The sequence below is a fragment of the Lepidochelys olivacea genome (genome assembly GCF_965140295.1).
Source record: "Lepidochelys olivacea isolate rLepOli2 genome assembly, chromosome: 4".
In the NCBI taxonomy this organism is placed as follows: domain Eukaryota; kingdom Metazoa; phylum Chordata; order Testudines; family Cheloniidae; genus Lepidochelys; species Lepidochelys olivacea.
In genome coordinates this window covers 28,355,678-28,376,240 of record NC_140414.1, presented here as the reverse complement: position 1 = coordinate 28,376,240, position 20,563 = coordinate 28,355,678, and the positions used below count along the sequence as shown (strand labels likewise).

The 20,563-nt window shown below is 39.3% G+C and overlaps 1 protein-coding gene across 3 annotated transcripts in view; it reads right to left on the bottom strand.

Annotated features, from left to right (window-relative positions):
• The window catches only part of CCSER1 (coiled-coil serine rich protein 1), a 1,064,058-nt gene that overhangs the window by 178,992 nt on the left and 864,503 nt on the right, over window positions 1-20,563 (bottom strand). Inside the window, exon 10 of one of the 3 annotated variants that reach the window (XM_084627195.1) lies at window positions 11,781-11,826. The exons of the other annotated variants lie outside the window; for them this stretch is intronic. Within the exon in view, the coding sequence (XP_084483321.1) occupies window positions 11,781-11,826 (46 nt within the window). The remainder of the gene's footprint in view (window positions 1-11,780; window positions 11,827-20,563) is intronic. 3 annotated transcript variants of the gene reach the window in all.

The window sequence follows — 20,563 nt, the reverse complement described above, 5'->3', positions numbered from 1 at the left end:
AGTTAAATGCCTAAACCTACTCACATGTATGTTTGCAGGATTGGAGCTTTGGTGTCTTTTGGACCAAGAAGTTGAAAGAGCGTTCAACAGACAAGACTCCTCTCACTATGTACTATGCCAGGAGACTATCAGCTTGAATGCCTCACTCTGATAAATAGCCAAAGCTAATGATGCCATTAACTATTGCAAGAAAATTACACAGTCTTTATGTCTGAACCCTGATAATGTAAGCTGCAGTCTTAACAGGTAAAAGCTCGTCAGCTCAGCTTTTAAATACATATTTATTTGCAATTTTTAAATCTACAGATGTACATAGTTAATTAACTAGTGCTCAGTTTTCTTTTCCATTTAAAAAAAAATCTTCTCAGTTCACCTTTAATTTCAGCAGATGATTGCCAGCTGAACATCTCTTTTAGAAATAGGATCAAAAATACTTTTGGAGCTAAAAGGTAAACCAATAGATTCTAGAAGATTGTACCATTTTACCAAGAAAAAAGCTTGAATAATACTTACATATTTTTAATACACTCTAGTTAGTTTTGTCTCCTTTTTAACCTCAAAATATTTTATATTGTTCAAATCTGTGTATTTTAATAGAAGCAACAACGAACTTTAAGGAGGGTAATTGCAACACATATCCATATTTCCAAGGAGATTTACCTATATATTGACATAAGACAATCCAACCTTTAGCTGCGGTGCAGAACAAACAATCGTTCACATTGTTGATGAGTGCCCGCTAACCAAATTCAGCAGTGGGTTTCGAAAGCTCCACTTGCCCACTAAGAACGATTGCCTTGGTGAATATGCAAACACTAAATAAATACTGCCATACATGCATACATAAAATAAATCATGACTCATAATAAAGCAATTCTTCAAGGTATAGATGAAGGTCTGTTCAATAGATTTGCAATAAAAATAAACTGCTCTTCAATGCCTTTCTTCCTTTCCCCCACTCTTTGAATTACAACAAACACTTTACTTGCTTTGGCTATAACAGTTTAATTTCAGCAGCATAAAAGTCAAGGCATCACTTTCATGAAGTATGACAATGATTTTTTTTAAACAAACTTTCAGTTTGAGGGAGTGCTACAAAATCAACAGCTAGTTAGAATTCTCTTTGCATATAATGATTAACAAAACTAGGGTGTTTCTATTGTGTATTCCACTGGAACAATTGATTTTAAGAAATATTTGAAAAATAATCTTAAAATACCACAACAAAACACATGCAAACTAATATTTATGTCCAATTTGGGTTATATTGTGCAAGTTCCCAAATATGACCCTAGATGTCCTGATTTGCAGCGCAGTTTAGCTCTATGTAAAAAATGTAAGGTAAAGCACTAAAAAAGGTTCAAAGTAATTTGCTTCAAATTGAAAACTTTAAATGAGTTTCAGTAAGTCAAACTACAAAAACTGTAGCAGAGAAGAAAGACTATTCTGGGAAATTGCCACTAGAGAAGTTTAAGAAGGGACCAGTCTGTCAAGAAGTGATTGATATGGTAGAGAGAAGACTTTTTTATTTCCCCTTTCATCTTGAAAGATGTATCATTAAAGGTAGAGAACATAAGCCTACTGTGCCATTTTCTCTGATTATCATGAATTATGCAATGGGGCGGGGCATGATTTCTAAAGGCACATCTTATTTTTTCAAGAGTTTAATGTTTGCAGTATCTAAATGGAATTACATTTGAATGAGGTTAATTTTCTTCCCACTCCATCTTCACATCCACCCACACTTTAAAACAAGTAGGCAGCCTGAGTGAAGGTGTCATTGACATACCACACAACCGTTAGACACTACTCTCAGAACATCAGCTTCAAATAACTATTGCGCTCAGGTGATGATTTCATAAAGCAAATGAAACCAAGTACTTGAAGGAAATTGTAGCATAAATAATACAGCCATTTTACACAGGAATTACCATGTAGAATCAGATCTAGGATCTCCCATTGTTACTCCTTTTCTACCCCAGGGGCTAGTGAAAGTTTGGGGCCATCAAGATGGTCCAGCTGGGAGTAGATATTGATGATGCAGTCTGGTATTTTCCTTGATACAATCTTGTTTATTTACAGGAAACATACCAAGTCCCGCTTCTCTGAATGCAGGAGGAATAAAAAAAAAACAGTGGTAGCTTCTTTGCTTACAGCCACAAACCTCTTTTTCCAGCACCTGACCCAGAAGCCTCTAGCTTCTTGTAGGGTCACACTATGGTTGTTCAGGCTGTCCCCCAGTCTCTCCAAGTTTCCCTTCCTCCAGGTTGTTCTCTCTCTCTCTCTCTTGCTCACTCTCGGTCACTGTCACTGTCACTCACACTTACTTTAAAACTCTTGGGGGGTTATATGATAGAGCTTCTAGTCAGCATTTCCATGTGCCTGTGATTTTGAATACTACTGCCATTGTTTCAGTCACCTTATTACAATTGCTTCTTTACATTTATTCTGAATGGAAGGTGGCAGCTACACATGACCAATAATCATGTTTAGCCCAACCCATAACAATATAGTCCAGTAACTTGTCTCCAAGAGTGACCAGGAACCTGATGCTTCAGAGGAAAGTGCAAGAAACCTATCAAAAGGAAGAGATAGCCTCATAGACTTTAAGGCCAGAAAGGACCATCGTGATCATCTAGTCTGGTTGTATAGCAAAAACTGTATTTTAGCACTAACAAAAATCTGGATATTCTTGTTATCCATATAAATGCACAACCCCTCTTTTAATCTTGCTATTTTTTTTGCCTCAATTACATCCTATAGCTATGACTTCCAGAATCTAATTATATGTTGTATGAACAGAAGTATTTCCTTTGACATGTTTTGAATTTGCTGCCTCTTTCATTAAATGTCCCTTTGTTCTTGTGTTGTGAAACAGAACAAAAGCTACCATTCTACCCTCCCTATACGATTAATTATTTTCTATACTTTATCCTGTGCTCTCTTATTTACCTCTCCTCTAAAGAAAGCAATCCTAATCTTTTCAATCTTTTCAAGCAGTGAACCACATGCCTTTTTCTAGCAAGGGAATGATGGCCACAAGTGTGACCATGCAGAATTTTGGCTTGCAAATGGAACGGTTGAGGGGCCAGAGATTCAAAATTAGTCTCCATCTACCCTTCTTCTTGAGTATCAGAAAACAGTTGGAATAGAACCTTGTGCCCTGAAAGGCTGCAGGGACTGGCTCCACTGCTCCTCTCTGCAAGAGGGAGTCCACCTCTAGAGTAAGAATACTGTTGTGAGACTGACCCTTGGGATGGGATCAGGGTGGGGGAGGTAGCATCATAAACTCAATGGTATAGCCATGTCAAATGACATCCAGGACCCATTTATCCATTGTTATTGTGCTCCATGCTGGCAAAGAGAGTTTGAGATGGCCCCCAAAAGAGGTGGCTGGCAAAAACATTGTGGCGCAAAGTAGTTGACAGCTCTCTAGTTGCACTCAGAAATATCACTTACATGAAGATTGAGTGTGTTGAGCAGAAGACTGCACCATCCGAACAGGTGGATGGGATCTGTGGATCTTTGGGTGTTTCTGTGGAGGGTCATAAACAGTAGATCTGGGGAATTCTGTAGCACTTCATAAGCAGCAGTGGGTAAAATTTTCAATTTGGTGCTGGCATATATATGCCTAAGGATTGCAAGGTGGCTCTAGAGTCTTTCAGTGAGTGCAAGGAATCAACCATCTTCTGATTGAAGAGTTGTGATTCATTGAAAGGGAGGTCCTCGATTGTGTTCTGTACTTCTTAGGGAAACCTGAGCACGGTAACCAGAATTCCCTCCTCATGACAATTCCAGATGCCAATATGAGCAAGGATGTGTCCACTCAATCCACTGCAGCCTGAAGTATGGGCCAAGTGATCAACTTGCCTTCCTCTAAAATTGCTTGGGATTGGGACAATCCTACTCAGGTAGTTTATCCACAAAAATCCACCAGCTGCCCATAGTTTGCAAAGGCATATTTAGCCATCAGTGCCAGGCAGTTAGAAACCCAGAACTGGAGGCTGACCAAGAAGACTTTTTGACCCATAAGGTCTAACCTCTTGCCCTCCTTGTCAACGGGGGTAGAGCATGGATGCTGCTGTTTAACTCACTCTGTGGAAGACTGAAACACCAGCAAATTGGGTGGAGGATGTGAAAAGAGCAACTCAGACCCCTTGGAGGGAGACATAACATCTATTTTACGCCCGATGCGGGGTGGGGGCTCACGTGGCCGGGGTATGCCACACAGTGCATGCCGGGTGGAAAATGGCATTGTTGATCAGTAGGGCCACCCTGGTCGGTAACAATGTGTGCAAAATGTCTAGAGTTGGTGCAGACTGTCCTGCACCTCTTCCAATAGGATCCAAACAGCATTAGGTGTCCTCCATATCAGCTCTTGAAACGGACGATAGTCATCTGGGGGAGAAGAGGGCTTTGACGACACAGCCACATCAGGGATGATGAGGGAAACCTTTGGGACCGGGCTGATCAGCGCATCATCTAGCCCCGGTTCCAAAGGTCTACTCGATGAAGCATGTGGCAGTGAAAGAGGGGAGTCCATGCACGTTGAATGAGATGTTTCTGATGGCGAATATTGGGGCCACAAGCTTCTATATGTCCAACCTGGTTGATCTCGCTGCTGCTTCTGCGACTGTGTCCAAGGAGCCAGACACCCGTGGTTCCTGGGCAGAGGTAAGGGACAGTATTGCCACTATGCCATCAGAACCCTCTGGTAGTCAAGCTTTTGGAACAGAAGCAGCGTACCATGAGCAACATCTAAATCTCTGAGTCGGAGGAAGAGGAGTCCTGCAGAAATGGCGGTGCTGACAGAGCCAACAGAACGGGGTGTGTTGTAGGAACACTACCAGAAGGTGGCAGATCCAATGTGGGGGATGGGGCCCCTTAACAGGTGAGCAAACTGCAATGTGTGGAGACTCATTCTTTCCTTGGTGAACAATTCATGAGGCCCAGGAGCACTTCCAAGTCTCTCTGGAGTCAATAGCACCAGTCTATGGACAGAACTAGGGCCAGTAAAGGGACCTTGTCTCAGGGTTGACAATTCATGAGATACCATCACTTTCATTAGAATTATTTGAATGTGTCAGTAAATCGTGAGCCATAATTTTCCTTTGCAGAAACTGTACTACACAGGAATCATATCATGATCTTCCAGGTATTTTAATGTGTTCTTTTTAATCATTTTGAACAACATGCCCACAATAGCTAGTTTAATAACAGCCAGCTCGTTCCTAAACTTCTTCAGAACTCTTGGATGTATACCATCTGGGCCTGATAACTTGCTGCTTTTTTAATTCATCAGTTTGGCCCAGCATCTTATTCTCTGTTATCCCAGCCTCTGGTAATACCTCATCTTGATTACAAGGAAAGAACAAGACTGGGGTAGGTATCTCTCCAACTTCCTCTGTGATGCAGACTGATTCAAAGAAATCACTTAGCTTCTCAGCAATGTCCTTATTTTCCTTAATTTCTCTCTTTAGTGCCTGGTGATCCAGCAGACCAATCAATTCTTTCACAATCCCGTCTGTTTCATATCTTTAACTAATTGTTCTTCAAAATATATCGCAGGCCTCTTAATTTCCCTCCATATTAACTACTGAGATTTATGCTCTTCTTTATTGGCTTCATGAGGATTAGATTTCAAAGTGCTGAAGGATTTAAGTGTGGCTCAAAAAGCTGCTTAATTTTGCCATTTTGCCATATTAGTCTATTTGCATTCCTGGTTCACTATTTTTTTCCAGAGACATTCATACCTTTTCAGGCTTTATTATGGTTTCTTACAATATATAAGAATTTTACTTCCTTTACTTTGATGTCAGGGCCTTTTTTTTTTACACTAGATACTCATTTTATTGAAAGTTCCCTTTGTAAAGGTGAGTTTGGCTACGTTAGTTTTTGGTACCTTTCCTCTCCCTAAAACATTGAAACTAATCATATTGTGATCACTATTACTTAGTGGCTCATCTCCTGTTAATTCTTTAACTTGTACATGTTACTTAAAGCTAAGACAAGAGTAACCTTTCCTCTGGAGTGCTAGATCTAGCTGTTCCAGTACAATCACTGAAAGTGTGGCAAAACTGCTTCTTTAACTTTGTTCCATTGTCCTATTTGCCAGTTTATATGCAGGTGGGTAGTAGAAATTCCCCACTTTTTTTTTTTAAACTTTGCTGCCATTTTGATTTCCTTCAACTTTGTGCAGTTGGTATCATTTTCTTAATCCAGAGATCAACTATTAGTTCTGTTAGTACATTTGTCTGTATTCTTACAGCTTGGGATTGGTATCTTGTATTCTTACAGCTTGGGACTGTGTAGTCCCCTCCACTTATAATTGTATCTCATTAGCTTCTATAGAATCCTTTAGATATACAATCTCAGCTCTCTAACTTAGTCTGTCCTTCCTGTATAGTTTATAGCCAAGTACTACAGTATTCCATTGATTTTTGTCAAGATTCTACCATGTTTCAATAAGGCCTATTAGATTAATGTCCACTTCCACTGCCAGACATTCTAGTTCAGTGCACCTATTTTTGCTTTTAAGTAGGGCTCATTGAAAAACAGTAAACATTCTCCCTGAAAAATTTCACACAAAATGAAAAATTTTCTTAGCAACTGCCTCTCTGCACTCAGAGCAGTACTTACATAAAGACTGGACACTTCAGAGGCCAAACTTCACCTTGAAGCAGTTGGGCGGTAAAACTTCCTTAGTAAAGGGTCTATTGATGTGAAAGTTTTGCTTGAAATTAGGCTGCTCCCAATACTTACCACCTTCAGGGGATGGTGAAAGATTCACTTATTCATATAGGTGTTGTAATAGAGGAACAAAGTTCCCTGAATCCACTATTTCAATAAAAGGCTCTGTAGGAAAAGAGTGCCATGCTCAGTTAGGTGGAAATCCTCATAGCAGACTAATCTATATAGTATGTGCGCTAAAGATTCCGTGGTCACTTTAGAAATGGCTGAAACAATAACCATAATACATTTCTTGAATTCACTGTTCATGGGGTAATGTGCCTGGTTTTCTCATGTTATAAGATCCCAAATGTGTAAGTCAGCGACAGTCAGTGAAAAAGAAGAGAAACCAGAAGTTTGTGACTTTGTTCTGGGTACTTCTAATGCCACAGGACTTGTTAAATTTTAAGTAGTTAAAGGTATGCTACACACATATACGCTCAAAACAGCACTGAATTCCACACATTGACCTCTTATTTCAGTAGATAGCAATATCTTGGGAGAGGGTAATGAGTATACGTCCAGCCATGAAAATAATCATGACAAATCATTAACCCTTTATGGGTACAAGAACATAGGATTTTTATTACATAAGGAAATCAAATAGGTTTACCTACTGGTAAGTCCCTTCCATCATAAAAGTTGACAACTGTGCCCCTTTAGTTGCTTCCATTACTGCCCTTGAAAATATTTTGTCTATATGGTACCCTGAAATTATCTTCATCTGTGTTACAGTGTCTCCTGAACAGGTCCAGAACAGGCTTTAGGCCTATGAAATATAAGTTTCCCTATGATCTCAGAAGAACTGTGAATGAGATATTTTGTAATGCAGAGACAGTAGTAAGGCACCATCTAAATATGATAAAATGATGAAATAATCTAATAAAGGAAAGTATCCTTTAAGGAGAATAATAGTCTGATATTAATAGTGTAACTTAAAAATAAAATATTCCAAAATTAAAATATACCAATACACCAACATTTAGTATCTTTCATAAGTACTTATGCTTTTTCTTCTATTTAATATCTGTAAATATGGACTGGAGGATGCTTTTATCGTTTTCTTTTCACAGATAGATTTCTTTGTATTTTAATGCATTGAAGTGAAAAAACCACGAATGTACCTATGAACATAGTTTATACAGGTCATCTGAGATTGTCTGATGCACTCTATTTATATTTGTTAAGTTATTTACATCACCATAGTATCACAGTGTCTCCCAAAGAGTACTGTCGTTTATCCTCCCAACACCCCTGGAAGTATTATTCTCTCTCTCTCTTTTGTTGTTGGTTTTTTTTAAAATAACAGAGGAGGAAAATCTGAGGCAGTGAGGTTAAAACCAAACTCTTCAAACATTTCCATTCTTTTTTGGTGTCCAACTGGAAACTCCTAAATTCTGATTTTGTTAATCCACCACTCCAATCTAGCAGGTCCTCAGTGTTTCTGAGAAGGAGGCTCAAAGTTTCTCAGCCTGGGCACTCAAAAAAGGAAACATCCAACAGAAGTGGACCCTTTTAAGTATTTTACTTCGTGGTTTGTCCATAGTTGCAAAGGAAGTCTGTGGCAGAGCTGTGACGAGAGCCTAGAGTTCCCATTTTAGAATCACCTTTACTCTCATCACGCTGTGATGGATAAGTCCCACCATCTTAGTACTGTTTTATCAGCACATCATTATCTCCTTATTTCATTCTTTAAATCATTGATAAACAGGTGAACCAAACTACTCCCAATATTTATCATTAGAGCCTTTTTGCTGTTACTTCTGTTTACCCTGGACTGTTTCCACTAACATTGTCCTCTGTTTCTGAATCCTAAAAACAAACTTAATCAGATACATATTCAGTATCGGTCGCATGTTTCCCGACTTCTGCCTCTACTGAAGTCTTGCACAAACAACAGAACAAAAGTCACACACTGATCCTTTTTAACTTGTGCTTCTACATGTTGTGAAAGAAGCAAGCCTCAAATTATATACACAAATTATATCCTTATCCTTGCAAGTGGTGGTTCCTAGTTTATAGCCAGGTAGTTAAACTGTCCCATTTGTAGAAGCTTGTTATTTTAACAAGCTTTCAAAATTTTCTCTTATTTTCTATTACCCATTAAGTTGCTGCTTTTCATCAGTTGCCTCTGAGGGCACAATGCTACTAGGGGAAATCTGAGATCGCCGAATTAGTACAAAGGCCCTCCCACTTTGTGCCCTTGAGTTGTTCAGATGCCTGGAAATCCGTATGATTTCCCAGTGATTCTTCATATACCCATTGGGGTTGAAGGGTCATGCACCCTTGCCCACTCTATGGGGACATGAACCAAACATTGCTGACAACATGACATACTGGAAACCTTGTGAGTAGGAATTCAGAGAATCAAATTAATCCTTCGTCTATTTCTGTGGAAGTCAGTGGCGTTTCCCAAATTATAAATCTGGAGCAATGAGTTTTCAGTAACTTTAGGAGAACATGAGATTTTACCAGTGGGATTAATCCTGTGATGTGCTGAGCACTTGCTGTGAGATGCAGTGTTCTCATCTCCTATTTTCTTCAGTGAGAGCAGAGAGTACTCATTACCTTGTACGATTAGAACAATTGCCACTAATGGCTAGATTCTGATTTGGAATCAATGCCCATGCAAGGGAGTACTTCCTCACTTACTCTCTCCGTAGAGCCAATGGGTGAGTAGGGTGTTAAGGTGTGGGGAACAGGTGGAGCCTGGACTCCAACCCCCTTACTCACTGGCCTGAATAGCTCAACTCTATGCTGTAATTTACCATTGATATTGACCAGTAGAAAATCATTACCCTCCACAGTAAGGAGAGAGCAGGGGAGGAAGTAAATAGATTCTATTCTTGGGTTAGTGCATGAGCTTACTTAGGGATGGAACCAAAACCAAATTCTAGCCTTTGAATGGTATATTGTCACAGTGTCAATGTCTTAGCTTTGCCACAATATTTATATTCCAAAATATCTTTACCTCTGACTATATGTAGCAAGAGAAAATAATTTGGTGAAAATATCATATTCTACTGATATTATGCATATCCCAGGATGTTATGGTTAAAACAGAGATCTTCTCTGTACATATAATTCTAGCCACTCATCTCTCTAATCTGTGTGTTTTGGTTTTTGCACAGTACATTGCTGTCTAGAAATAATCGTAACCTGATTTTTACCACAGTTAGACTTATTTTTACTTGCAAGGCCTGATATCTTTTAGTATGTATTATTATTTCCTATCTATCTATTAGTTCTGTTGTTCTTCATTCCTCTCTGCCTCACGGTCCCACTCCTTTCTTTACGTCCATAAATGTAGTCACTGTAGTGTAGTCTGCCAAATGAAACACTTTCTATTCTCTGCATTGTGTTTCCTACTTTCACACGCTGTGCACCTAAGTGCATCAGTCCTATCTGTTCCAAAGAAGCCCAGATTATTTATAAAATAGGAAGCTGTAGATAGTGATACCTTCCATTTTGCTTATTACTGATAACTAAATTTAAATATCAATAAAAAATCATGTAACCACACATCAATCGTCTTGACTAATTTAGTATATCATATAAACCAGTAGCAAAGACAAACTTACATACAGAAAGCAGACAGAAGTTTTCATTTCTCCAGATTCATAAATATATACATCTCGGAAAATAAAATAGTTTAGGAAGGAGCTACAATAATTTGTCAAGAGATGGATAATAATTTACCTGGAATGTGAATTCCTTCCACTGTACCTTTAATTACCATAATATGCGCACAATTAAAATACTTTATCTGAATCGAGGTTTTTTCTCCTGTAGTCCTATCCAGAAGAATTCAGACATCTCAGATACTTACATAATAAAGAGGAAAGTGAAATACAGTTTACATTTTTTTTTATTTTTGCAAGACCCACATTCGAGGACAAATGCTTTTTATTTTCCTATTGATTCACAGTTCAGCCTTGGTGAATTTATGCAAGCAACATGTTTAGTACTGCCAACAGTGAAGGAAAGCATTGTTCAACTTGGACTGTACTTAGTGGATAAGCCTGTAATGTCATATTAGGATGAATCTATTTGGCATTCGGTGCTGATGCAGTGCATGATAATGGTAATAATGCAATGCATTGCTGTTTATATGCATGTGGAACAAACTGATGTCTTTGAGATGGACACTTAGATACGGGAAGTTAGAAGAGAGACAGAGATGGACTCAGGGAACGTAAAATGTTCATATCTCAAAGTCTGATGTCTCTTTTGAGACTTTATATCTTAATTTTACATATATCTCAGTTGCAGAAATATGATGTTAAGGTAGATAGGTTGTCAGAGAGATCATCTTGAACTAGAATGCAAGTCTCCCTCTTTCTGCACTAGCAAAGGTGTTAAAATATAGCTCAGCTAGCTTGCTACTTCCTCCTGTTTTGGTAGGGCACTGAGGGAAGCTTTTAAGGTAGGGTGAATATTATCAATGTTAATGGGAAATTTTAAGTGATAGAGGCAGAGATCTCACTCATGGACCCCGCCTTCATAACCCACAGGTGACTGGTTTGTGCTCCAGATTGCTCAGAAGCATGGCCCATATACAATAACGTGGAACATACAGTATCATATACCTGGCACAAAGCTGTTTGATTTTGCATTTCTTAGTCTGTTTATAATCATGTCTGTTTTGGTTTGGTTTGCCTGACAGAGGAGAACTGGACACATATATTAATATGTAGATCAGAGAAAAGTCATCCACAACCTCTGATGTTTGTATTCAATGATATGTTCAAGAGCTGAGCTGAGGTTACTGTCTTTACTCCCTCCAGACTTTGAGTCATTATGGGATTTCCTGCCCTTCTTGCAACTCTACAGTGAACAGTGCAGCTCTAATTACAATGTGCTGGACACAAGACAAACAAGTAAGGAAAAAAGGGGCTATAGGTACCATTAGCTACAAACATGTTACAGGCAATATACAACACTGGTGATTGCATATTGACCTTAGGGCGTTTAGTCTATATTGGCATGCCATGCTACAGCACATGAACACATTCATCTTTACAACACAGAGCGGAATTTAAGAGACTCACATAATTGCCTGCGAGAAGGTACAGGAGCACTTCCATAAGCTGTGCCCTGTAAATAAAACACATTTTTTTTTTTTGGAGCAAGGCATGTCAGGATTAACAGTAGCAAATGAAAAAAAAATGACAAGACGAAGAAAATGAAGGCAACTGAAACAAAATAAAAAGAGACTCGTTAGATAAAGTAGCTTCTTATTACTGAAGAATTGCTGTTCCTATTTTCGGAGAAACATAAATTATAATAGAGAAGGTTCTATGAGTAATCCACCCATCAACAGACACAATGAGCCAAAAACAGAAAAAAATTAGAGTGTAAGACAGTAACATTCAAACTTGTCAAATTAACTTTGATGAAAAGTAGAACACAAAGTATATATTAATGTGGTCTCCTTAAAAAAATAGGTTCTGTTACATCAGTTTCTTAACTTATTCAGTCACTGTTTGAAAGCACAGTATATCTTCAATCAATACCAGAGTCATTGCAGTACACTTTGTTTCCTGTCACTCCCTTGTCACTTTCCCTCCATAACTATTTGACAAGTATTTCGTGAATCAGTCTGATGAAAGCTGAACCACTAGCTGATAGGAAGTTGCTTTTTTAAATCCTTAATCAATAGATACCATAATTCTTTCAATAGACAGAGAGCTATATCCTGCATGTATTATGCTGGTAATTGCGCTGCAGCTCTGAATCACAGCCTGTTCATTGTTCCGTTTAGAGAAAGAAGCTACGAATCAAATGCCAAGTGTGTCATCTTCGTGGTGACATTTGCCACAAAATGTGTAAGATAATAGCAATGGCTTGCAGAGAAAGAAGATAAGGTAAATATAGATTCCTACCAGATCAATATGTACTATATAGATATAGATATATAGTAGTGTTAAAGTTTGGCCAACTGCTTTACCTGAGATTCACGTAGCTGTTGAAATTTGTTTCAGGCTGCAGAGTGGAGAGCACATGTTGTATGAATTATATAGGTACCTTCCTAACATCCCTCCTGTCCAGATAACTAATTCTTTCACTGTCACAAATATTATTTGTTTTCCCAGACCTGAAGAAGACCTGGGCCCAACCCAGCTACAACAACACTGCATACTTATTTGTTACTTTGGCTACATGGCTGCACAGCCAAGGCTACTGCTTGCAAACCATGGTCCCAATATACCAAGTGTAATTCTTTTCAAGTCATTTGGCCCAGCGTGCCTGAAGCTTGTCAGTTGGCACTGAGGTTTTGGAAATACTGAAAATACTAAGGTAACGTATATATTTAATTCAAAACTAGAAAGTTTTCTAATGGCAAGCACTCTTTGAAGACAATGGGAAACATCCTGGCATCTCTATAATCTTCCTGTTGCGTGCCACCTCGAAAACAAGAGAGACAGAAAGTTACCTTTTGCCTCTTGTAATTGTGATAAGGACCTGATTTGCCACTGAATAAATCCAGCATTATCCCAGTATAATTTCTTATATAGTTTGAAAGTTAAGTACCTACATTCATATTTAGGCAGCTACATACCCATTTTAGGTTCCAATGAATTTAAGGTTCATTTTTAAAGCAGACCAGAGGATTTAACCAAACTATCCGTAGTTAAATTAAATCTCAATCTAAGTACCTATGTTTAGGCAACCAAGTTTGAAAACTGGGTCCCAAGAGCATTCATCCAAAATTTAAGTTCGGTTTAATTCGCTGTCCTTAACAACTGACATCTGTAATCTTTGAGGAAAAGTGGGATCCAGATTGTGAATGAAATCCTGGTCCCATTTAAATAACTGGCAAAACTTCCATTGACTTCACTGGGACAAGGATTTCACCCTTGAGCTTTACAGGTTGTATCAGTCCGTCAACAAATATTGCTTAGATTGTATCCGATCTTAAATTATAATCAGCGAAGGAAGTAGGGGATGGGACTTCCAGGAACTAGATACACCACGTTATGCTCATGCTCAGCTCATGCCAGCTCTGGCCCATTGTATAAGTCACAACAGGATAGGGCTTATTCTTACTTATGCCAACTAGCAATGTTTTCAATGGGACCATGCGCCGGTTACCAATTGGCATAGCTAAGGAACACTCCATTCTACCCCACCCCAACATTCTTTCCATATCAGTTTGTGCTAGGATGAGGGAAGCAGTTGTCTTTGAAACTGATTGTCTCACTTTACACCAGCTCAGAACTTGCCTACACTGGGAGAATTGTCAGCTGGCCAGGTAAGGTTTAGTTACCCCTACCTTGTACTACATGAGCTATGCAAAGTGACCAGAAGAAGAAGAAGAAGGGAAAACATCAATGGGGCCATTCTGTTCTACTAAATTCCATAATCATGGCGAACCTTAGAAACTTACCAATTTCCTTGCACAACTAAATAACTTTACCTCAATATTTTCAGTATTCCACAAATTTCTTCTATTAGGTTTTGGGAATACTGAAAATACTAAGGTAACATCTATTTATTTAAGTCAAAACTAGAAAATTTTCCAATGGCAAGCACTCTTTGAAGACAATGGGAAACATCCTGGCATCTCTGTTCTTCCTGTTGTGGGCCACCATGAGAACAAAAAGAGACAAAAAGTTACCTTTGCCTCATACATCTTCCTGCTGGCTTGTGTGAATCCCATTCTTTAGGCACCTCCCTCCCTCCACTTATTGTGGAGGAATCCTCAACCCTTAACAAAGACTTTGTGAATCCCAGTGATTTTTTAAGTGACTAAAGTTTAGATGTTTTGACACGAAGTGTGGCACTGCCTAAGTCCTTTTGTGAATGTAGCCAGCCATCTTTAAAGTGAAACTTAAAACTGAGGCCCTGACTGCTTATAATTATAAACCGTGTAGCAGTTTTGGCAAGAGTATGGATATTAACTCTGATGTTCTATCCAGATTCTAAATAGGGTATTTACATTCCTTCCTACCTAATTTTCCCCTACAGTTTCAATTAGATAGAAGACTCTTGAAAACTATCTTAAACTGTGGCACGGAGCTGCTGCCTGCTGACCAACAGCTAGTGCATCCCATCCAAAAAGGAGCTGGATTTAAATGGTGGCTGAAGTGACCAAGTTTGTGAAGTGTCCTGTGATCCTTGGGGCTATCGGGTGCTATAGAAGTATAATATATTAGTGTTAATGATCTAAAAGTACATAAATATTGCAGATGAGTGTTGGCCTTCCTGTTTCTAAATTAATGATTCATGAAGTCAACACAATCTTCTTATATTACTGTAAGACTACATTTTCTCCATCTTTCTGCTGCATGGATTTAGTTAAGAGGGAACACCAAGAGAATTGTGTCTCTCAGACTATTGTGTGCTATATAATAAAAGGTTTGGATCTGTGATATATTTGTCTTCCTGCTCATTATTCAAGGGCTCAGAGTAGGACACTTCTGAACGTACCATGAGGTGATCACACATTTTAAATAGATTTAACTTGTTTTCTGTCTATATTAGGGTATTCCCACAACATGCTGCTGGTACCTCATGAAGATGCATCTCAAAGGGAATGTTACATAGAGTTTGCAAGCTAAGAACTCTATCGAGCCGACCTGTCAGGTACTGGCTTGGCATACTTATACTACCGACCTCTACAGGATGGGACTCAGTCTGCTACGATATTTGTGATGTTATCACCCTCCAGTGGCTGGTTTATGAAGTCCTTTACTCTTGGCAGCTAATGGGAAATGTCCAATATTTTAAGCCTGTGATTTGGGAAGAGATGCTGATACATTTTTATGAAAAATAGGAGCCCCCAAAAAAGAGAAACTGTTAGAGGTGATGAGATAGCAAGTATTTGGATCTTCCACTATGCTAATAAAGGGAAAGGGCTGATGGGAGTTTATGTGCACCTAGCTAAAACATCTTTCCGCACACATTTAAAAAAATCTCTTTTTAAAAGAGTAGCTGTCATGAGCTGGGAAACTGAGGAGCTGTGGAGAAAGTGCTACAAGTACTGCAGATGAGGTGCAGTGCTACAAACATAACCAGACTGACTTTTACGGGGAGGGAGGAGGAATGGGAGAAGGGAGGAAGATGGCATTTGTTTCAGGTGTATCTGCCTGTAAAAGGGCCAAAAAGCCATTGGAAAAATGTGGCTGCAGTAAACTGAAGTTCATTAAAGCAACCTGATTTTTTGCCAACAGATGTTACACGACTGAAGGAGTCTTTACACATTTCAAGTGCTATGATTAAACCCATAATTGTTTAAAATATATTTTTGGAGACTTGAAGCAAATTTCTCTTCTGTGAGAGAAGTCGCTCATATTTTAACGGCATAGTTTTCAGATATGCTCAGCAATTGCAGCTCTCTCTGACATCAAGAGAGCTATGGGTGCTCTGCGTCTTTTGAGGCCATTTCTCTATCTCTGTTACATAGAGATATAACCACTTACACTTGTGCTCATACTATTTTGCAATGTATTCATTTTTTCTTGCTGTTTTTTTCTGTTAAAAAAATGGAAATCATTGCACCCTCTAGCTTGTTTTCAAAAGCAGAAACCAAAGATTTAAACCTTTATGAAGTTAAAATATAGGAGAGGAAAGTGAATTCATAATCTCAGGCTCACTGTACACACTGGTTTCTGTACTGGTAACTTTAATTATAATCTATTATAATTCTAGAGGCTGAAATCAGTACTCTCATTATCTGTGAGCACCAGTACCCAGCTAAAGACTGCTGGAGTAACAATATGAGAACACAGTGGCAGGCTTCATACTAGGTTTAGAAGTGGGGCACCAGCTTTTTACCCTACTTGCTTCAGGAATGTTGTCAATTGTTTCAGTTTAGGAGCAATTAAATGGAGCAGTCTTTTATAAACTAATTTCACTCCAGAATCAGTGAAAACTTGGATTACATGGAAGACCATAGTCCTGATTCTGACCCTGATTGTAGGGTAAATCTGGAGTAAGTCCATTGACTTCCATAGAGTTATTCTGGATCTGCACTGGCATGAATGAGGGCAGAATCTACTGCAACGTCCATTGACAAATTCTCTATGGAATAAAAAAGTACCTCCATCCAATAGGGTTCCCCCTCTGTTGCAAGACTCTTTTCACTCTGACACCTGAAACTCATCCTACACTTGTAGCACCAGTCACTACTTATGAAGGAATGCTTGATTACCTAAGATATGTCCAGAGTGAATGTGGATTTTATGCACCAAACAAGCAGGTATATTGTTGCTCTGTTCCTATTCATTCAGCCAGCCATTTCTAATTTCTTTTCACTGTAACTTTTAAAAATACAATCAGAATCCCTCAGTTCTTCTTGAAAACACTTTCAATTTTTTAATATTTGCAAAGTGAAAATATGACATGATTTTCTTCAGAAGTCACAGTCACTATCCGCTAACAGCTCCAGTGAAATCACCAAGGCAATTTGACTTTAGATTGCCACTATTATTTTATTTTCATGTATTACCAAAATCAGTTTCTGCCATTTTTTAGAGTAATAATTTCAAACACAGTCCAACCTAACCATTTATGACTGCGGCTCTTCTGGGATAGCAACAGCAAGGGAGCCTGAATGAAAAGAAGGATGCAAACTACTAAATAAAGGCAAAAAAATCTAGATGTGTATTAGATTGCTGTTTGGAGTCTTTCAGTAAAAATACTTCAGCAGTCGGATATGTTTCCTCCATCCCTCCCAATCCCGATGTTATTATTGCATCTGTTATGAGCTCTATTATATATGGTGATTTATGTCCCAAGGGGTCACCTTCAGGGCCAAGCTCTGCAATGTACAAACTTGTCAAATCAAGTCAGTTGAATTGAAGGCCCTCTAGGCAGCAGCAGCAGCACTGCGCAAATAACGCTGTCCCTTTTGTGTCACTTTCTATGAGGAACATTCGTAAAGATGACAACGGGCAAGTCAGTATCTGAAGAAATCTCACTGCGTATCCCATCACTTTTTTTTTTTAAATACAATAAGTATCCTCATTTCTGAGGGTACAAACCCACCTATTACGCAATTAACAGGAGGGTTCTAAAAGATAAAAGATAGCGGATTTTGGTTTTGGTAGGCACAGGATGTGGAAGGAGGTATTTAAAAGGTGGACCCAGAAAAAAATCTCTCTTTCTCATGGCGGAAATGGGAAAGATACCTCTGTACAGCACAACCCAGTAGTTCTTTATTTAAGATAAAAAGGCATAATCTCAAAACTGATAGAGAGTATTTAAGTTGCAGCTATTGCCACATGTGAAATATTCTCATGCTGAACTCATGTAACCTCGTGGAAATTTTGGTAACTGCTAAGCCTGTCATTTGACAGATTCTGCTGAAGGGATAACAATGGTGAATTCCAATATCTTTTCTATCTGTGTTATGAACTACTGAGTTGTAGAAAATAATTTTGTCAATACATGATGGCAAAACATCTATTAATATATAGAATTTCAATACCTGGAAATGGTAAAGGCTTGTTGGATCCCTGAACCCATTCCCCTGCATGGACAGGATACGTTGTTCTATTATGTTAAAGTTCAAACTTCTTATTCTAGCCTCTGAGACACTTCATGTTTCCATCCACCATCGTTTTCTGCTCTTATCTTTCTTTGTATTACCCCTCCGCTCTACCAACACCAGCCACAGACGCTATTTGTCTGCTACTCACACAGCTATCTCCCTGCTTTCTTGCACACTGTTCCTTATCCACAGAACATTCACTTGATTTGGCCTGTATTACTTTCTTATCCAAATCCCTCTGTTAAACCTATTTCTACCACTATGCCTACAAGAAATTACTCAATTAACAGTGGCTAGGAAGAGGGGCAATTGGAGATTGTTTGCTTGAATTTAAATAATATATGAACAAGCAAACATACGGACCTACCAGACATGCCAAGTTTCACCTCAACCACATGGCTTGCTGCAGCCCTTTACCGCCAACCTTCATCTGTTTGTCTATTTATTATGAAAAGCTCTTCACAACAGGGACTAAGTCTTCCTATTTGTTTGCACAGTACATAGTATGTTTCAAGAGTTACTATAATATAATAATTATTATAATGATACATTGCTCAACATTGATGGCAATCAGGTAAGGGGGAATTTGAGAGAATCAATCTTAAAACAGGGGGCGGGGAATTGGATATGCTACCTACAATTATTTTGAAAAGCATCAGTGGCAATCCAGAGAATAGATCATTAATAGTTAGGAGCATTTTGGCTAGCTGGATATAAGCACCCAGCTGGCTACCTGTAGTTTCCGCTGCAGTTAATCCAGCTATGAGTTGTAGTTCAAAGAATCAGGCTTTTTGCCAACAAGCATCAGGTAAAATCATGCAATCCAAAGTGAAACACTTACTAATATGGAGCATCCACCCACTGTTTCACTTATTTTCATTTTGTTTTATTTTAATATGAAAGTAAAGTACTATTTTTGCAGAGACAAAATTGTTCACAGCCTATGGGTTGATGAGATGTTTACGGTTCATGCACAGATTGGAATGTTAAAACTCAGAGTTTTAACAGCGGACCTGTGTTCTCGTCAGTCCCTTTTTTCTGGATCAAAATTAAATGTCACAGCAGTACACAAGCAACATACTGTGGAGATCCTCGTTTAAACATCATCACAACAGGGGACATTTTTTAAAAAACAACAATAATTTGAATGGCAGCTATAATTTTCAAAGAAAATATTTTAATCTTGTAGTGAAAATATTTTTATTTCAGTGGAGTTAGGAAATCAGATTCTTTGTATGCACTGTTGTAAGTCATTGCATCTAATTATTATGAGCCAACTTTCTTATTCTCATGACGAAGTTACTAATAAAGGGTACAAACTTGTGCATTTTAGGTCCTTCTGTGAGGTCCTATTGAAGTAAAGAGTGCTCAGCAACTCTCAAGATTGGGCTCTAGGCATAGAAATTGCTATTTTTATTATTTGTATTTCAGGAGCACTTCGAGGCCCTGGAGCGATGCGAGACTCACCGGTGCGGTGCCTCCTGCTGGTCGTCTCGGGAATTAGTGCTTTCCAGCCTTCAGAGCACCCTCTGCAGGCCGGTGTCTCGCCTGCCGCTGGCATCCATGTCCCTCCCCGAGCCCGGTGCCCTTTCTCTGGGGTTCTGCCCCAGTCATACCCCCACACTCTGGGTCTCCCCTCCCTGGGGAATCCCCCAACCCTTCAAACCCACCTTGCCTCAGTGGCTACTGCTACCCCGCTCACTGGGGCAGACTGCAGTGCAATGGCCACTCATCATTGTCAAGGGGTTAGGATCAGCTGCCTCTGCTTATTCCCAGGCTGCCCCTCTACAGCCCCAGTTCCTTTCTGGGCTTTTACCAAGGCCTGCAGCCTGGGGGTTTACAAGGCTGGAGCTTCCCAGCTCCCTTTGCCCTTCCCCAGCACTGCTCCACTTACAGTACCTCACTCTCAGGCAGCCAGCCCTTCCCACTCCAGAGCTAGAGTGAGACTCCTCCTGAGAGCCAGGTTCACAGTCCTTTTATAAGGGCCAGCTGGACCCTGATTGAGCTGGCCATACCTGTAGTCAGCCCCTCCCTCAGCAGCTTTCACTCCTTTTTCCAGCCCCAACCTCTCTCAAGGGCTGCTTTCAATTGGCTCCCCAGGGCTGTTTTAACCCTTTCAGGGCCGGAGTGGGCTGACCACCCGCTACAGGCCCAAATCAATATCAAGGTTCTATCTGCTATATGTACACAAAGGAAGAAAGAGTCCCTAAACTGAAGAGCTTAAAAGCTAAATAGACAAGAAACACAAAGAGTGGGAAGAAAAGGATACAACATGCAAGCATAAAATTGGGATCTGAGACAGAAAGATCAATTCAGTCGCTGAAGATCTTCCTGGAA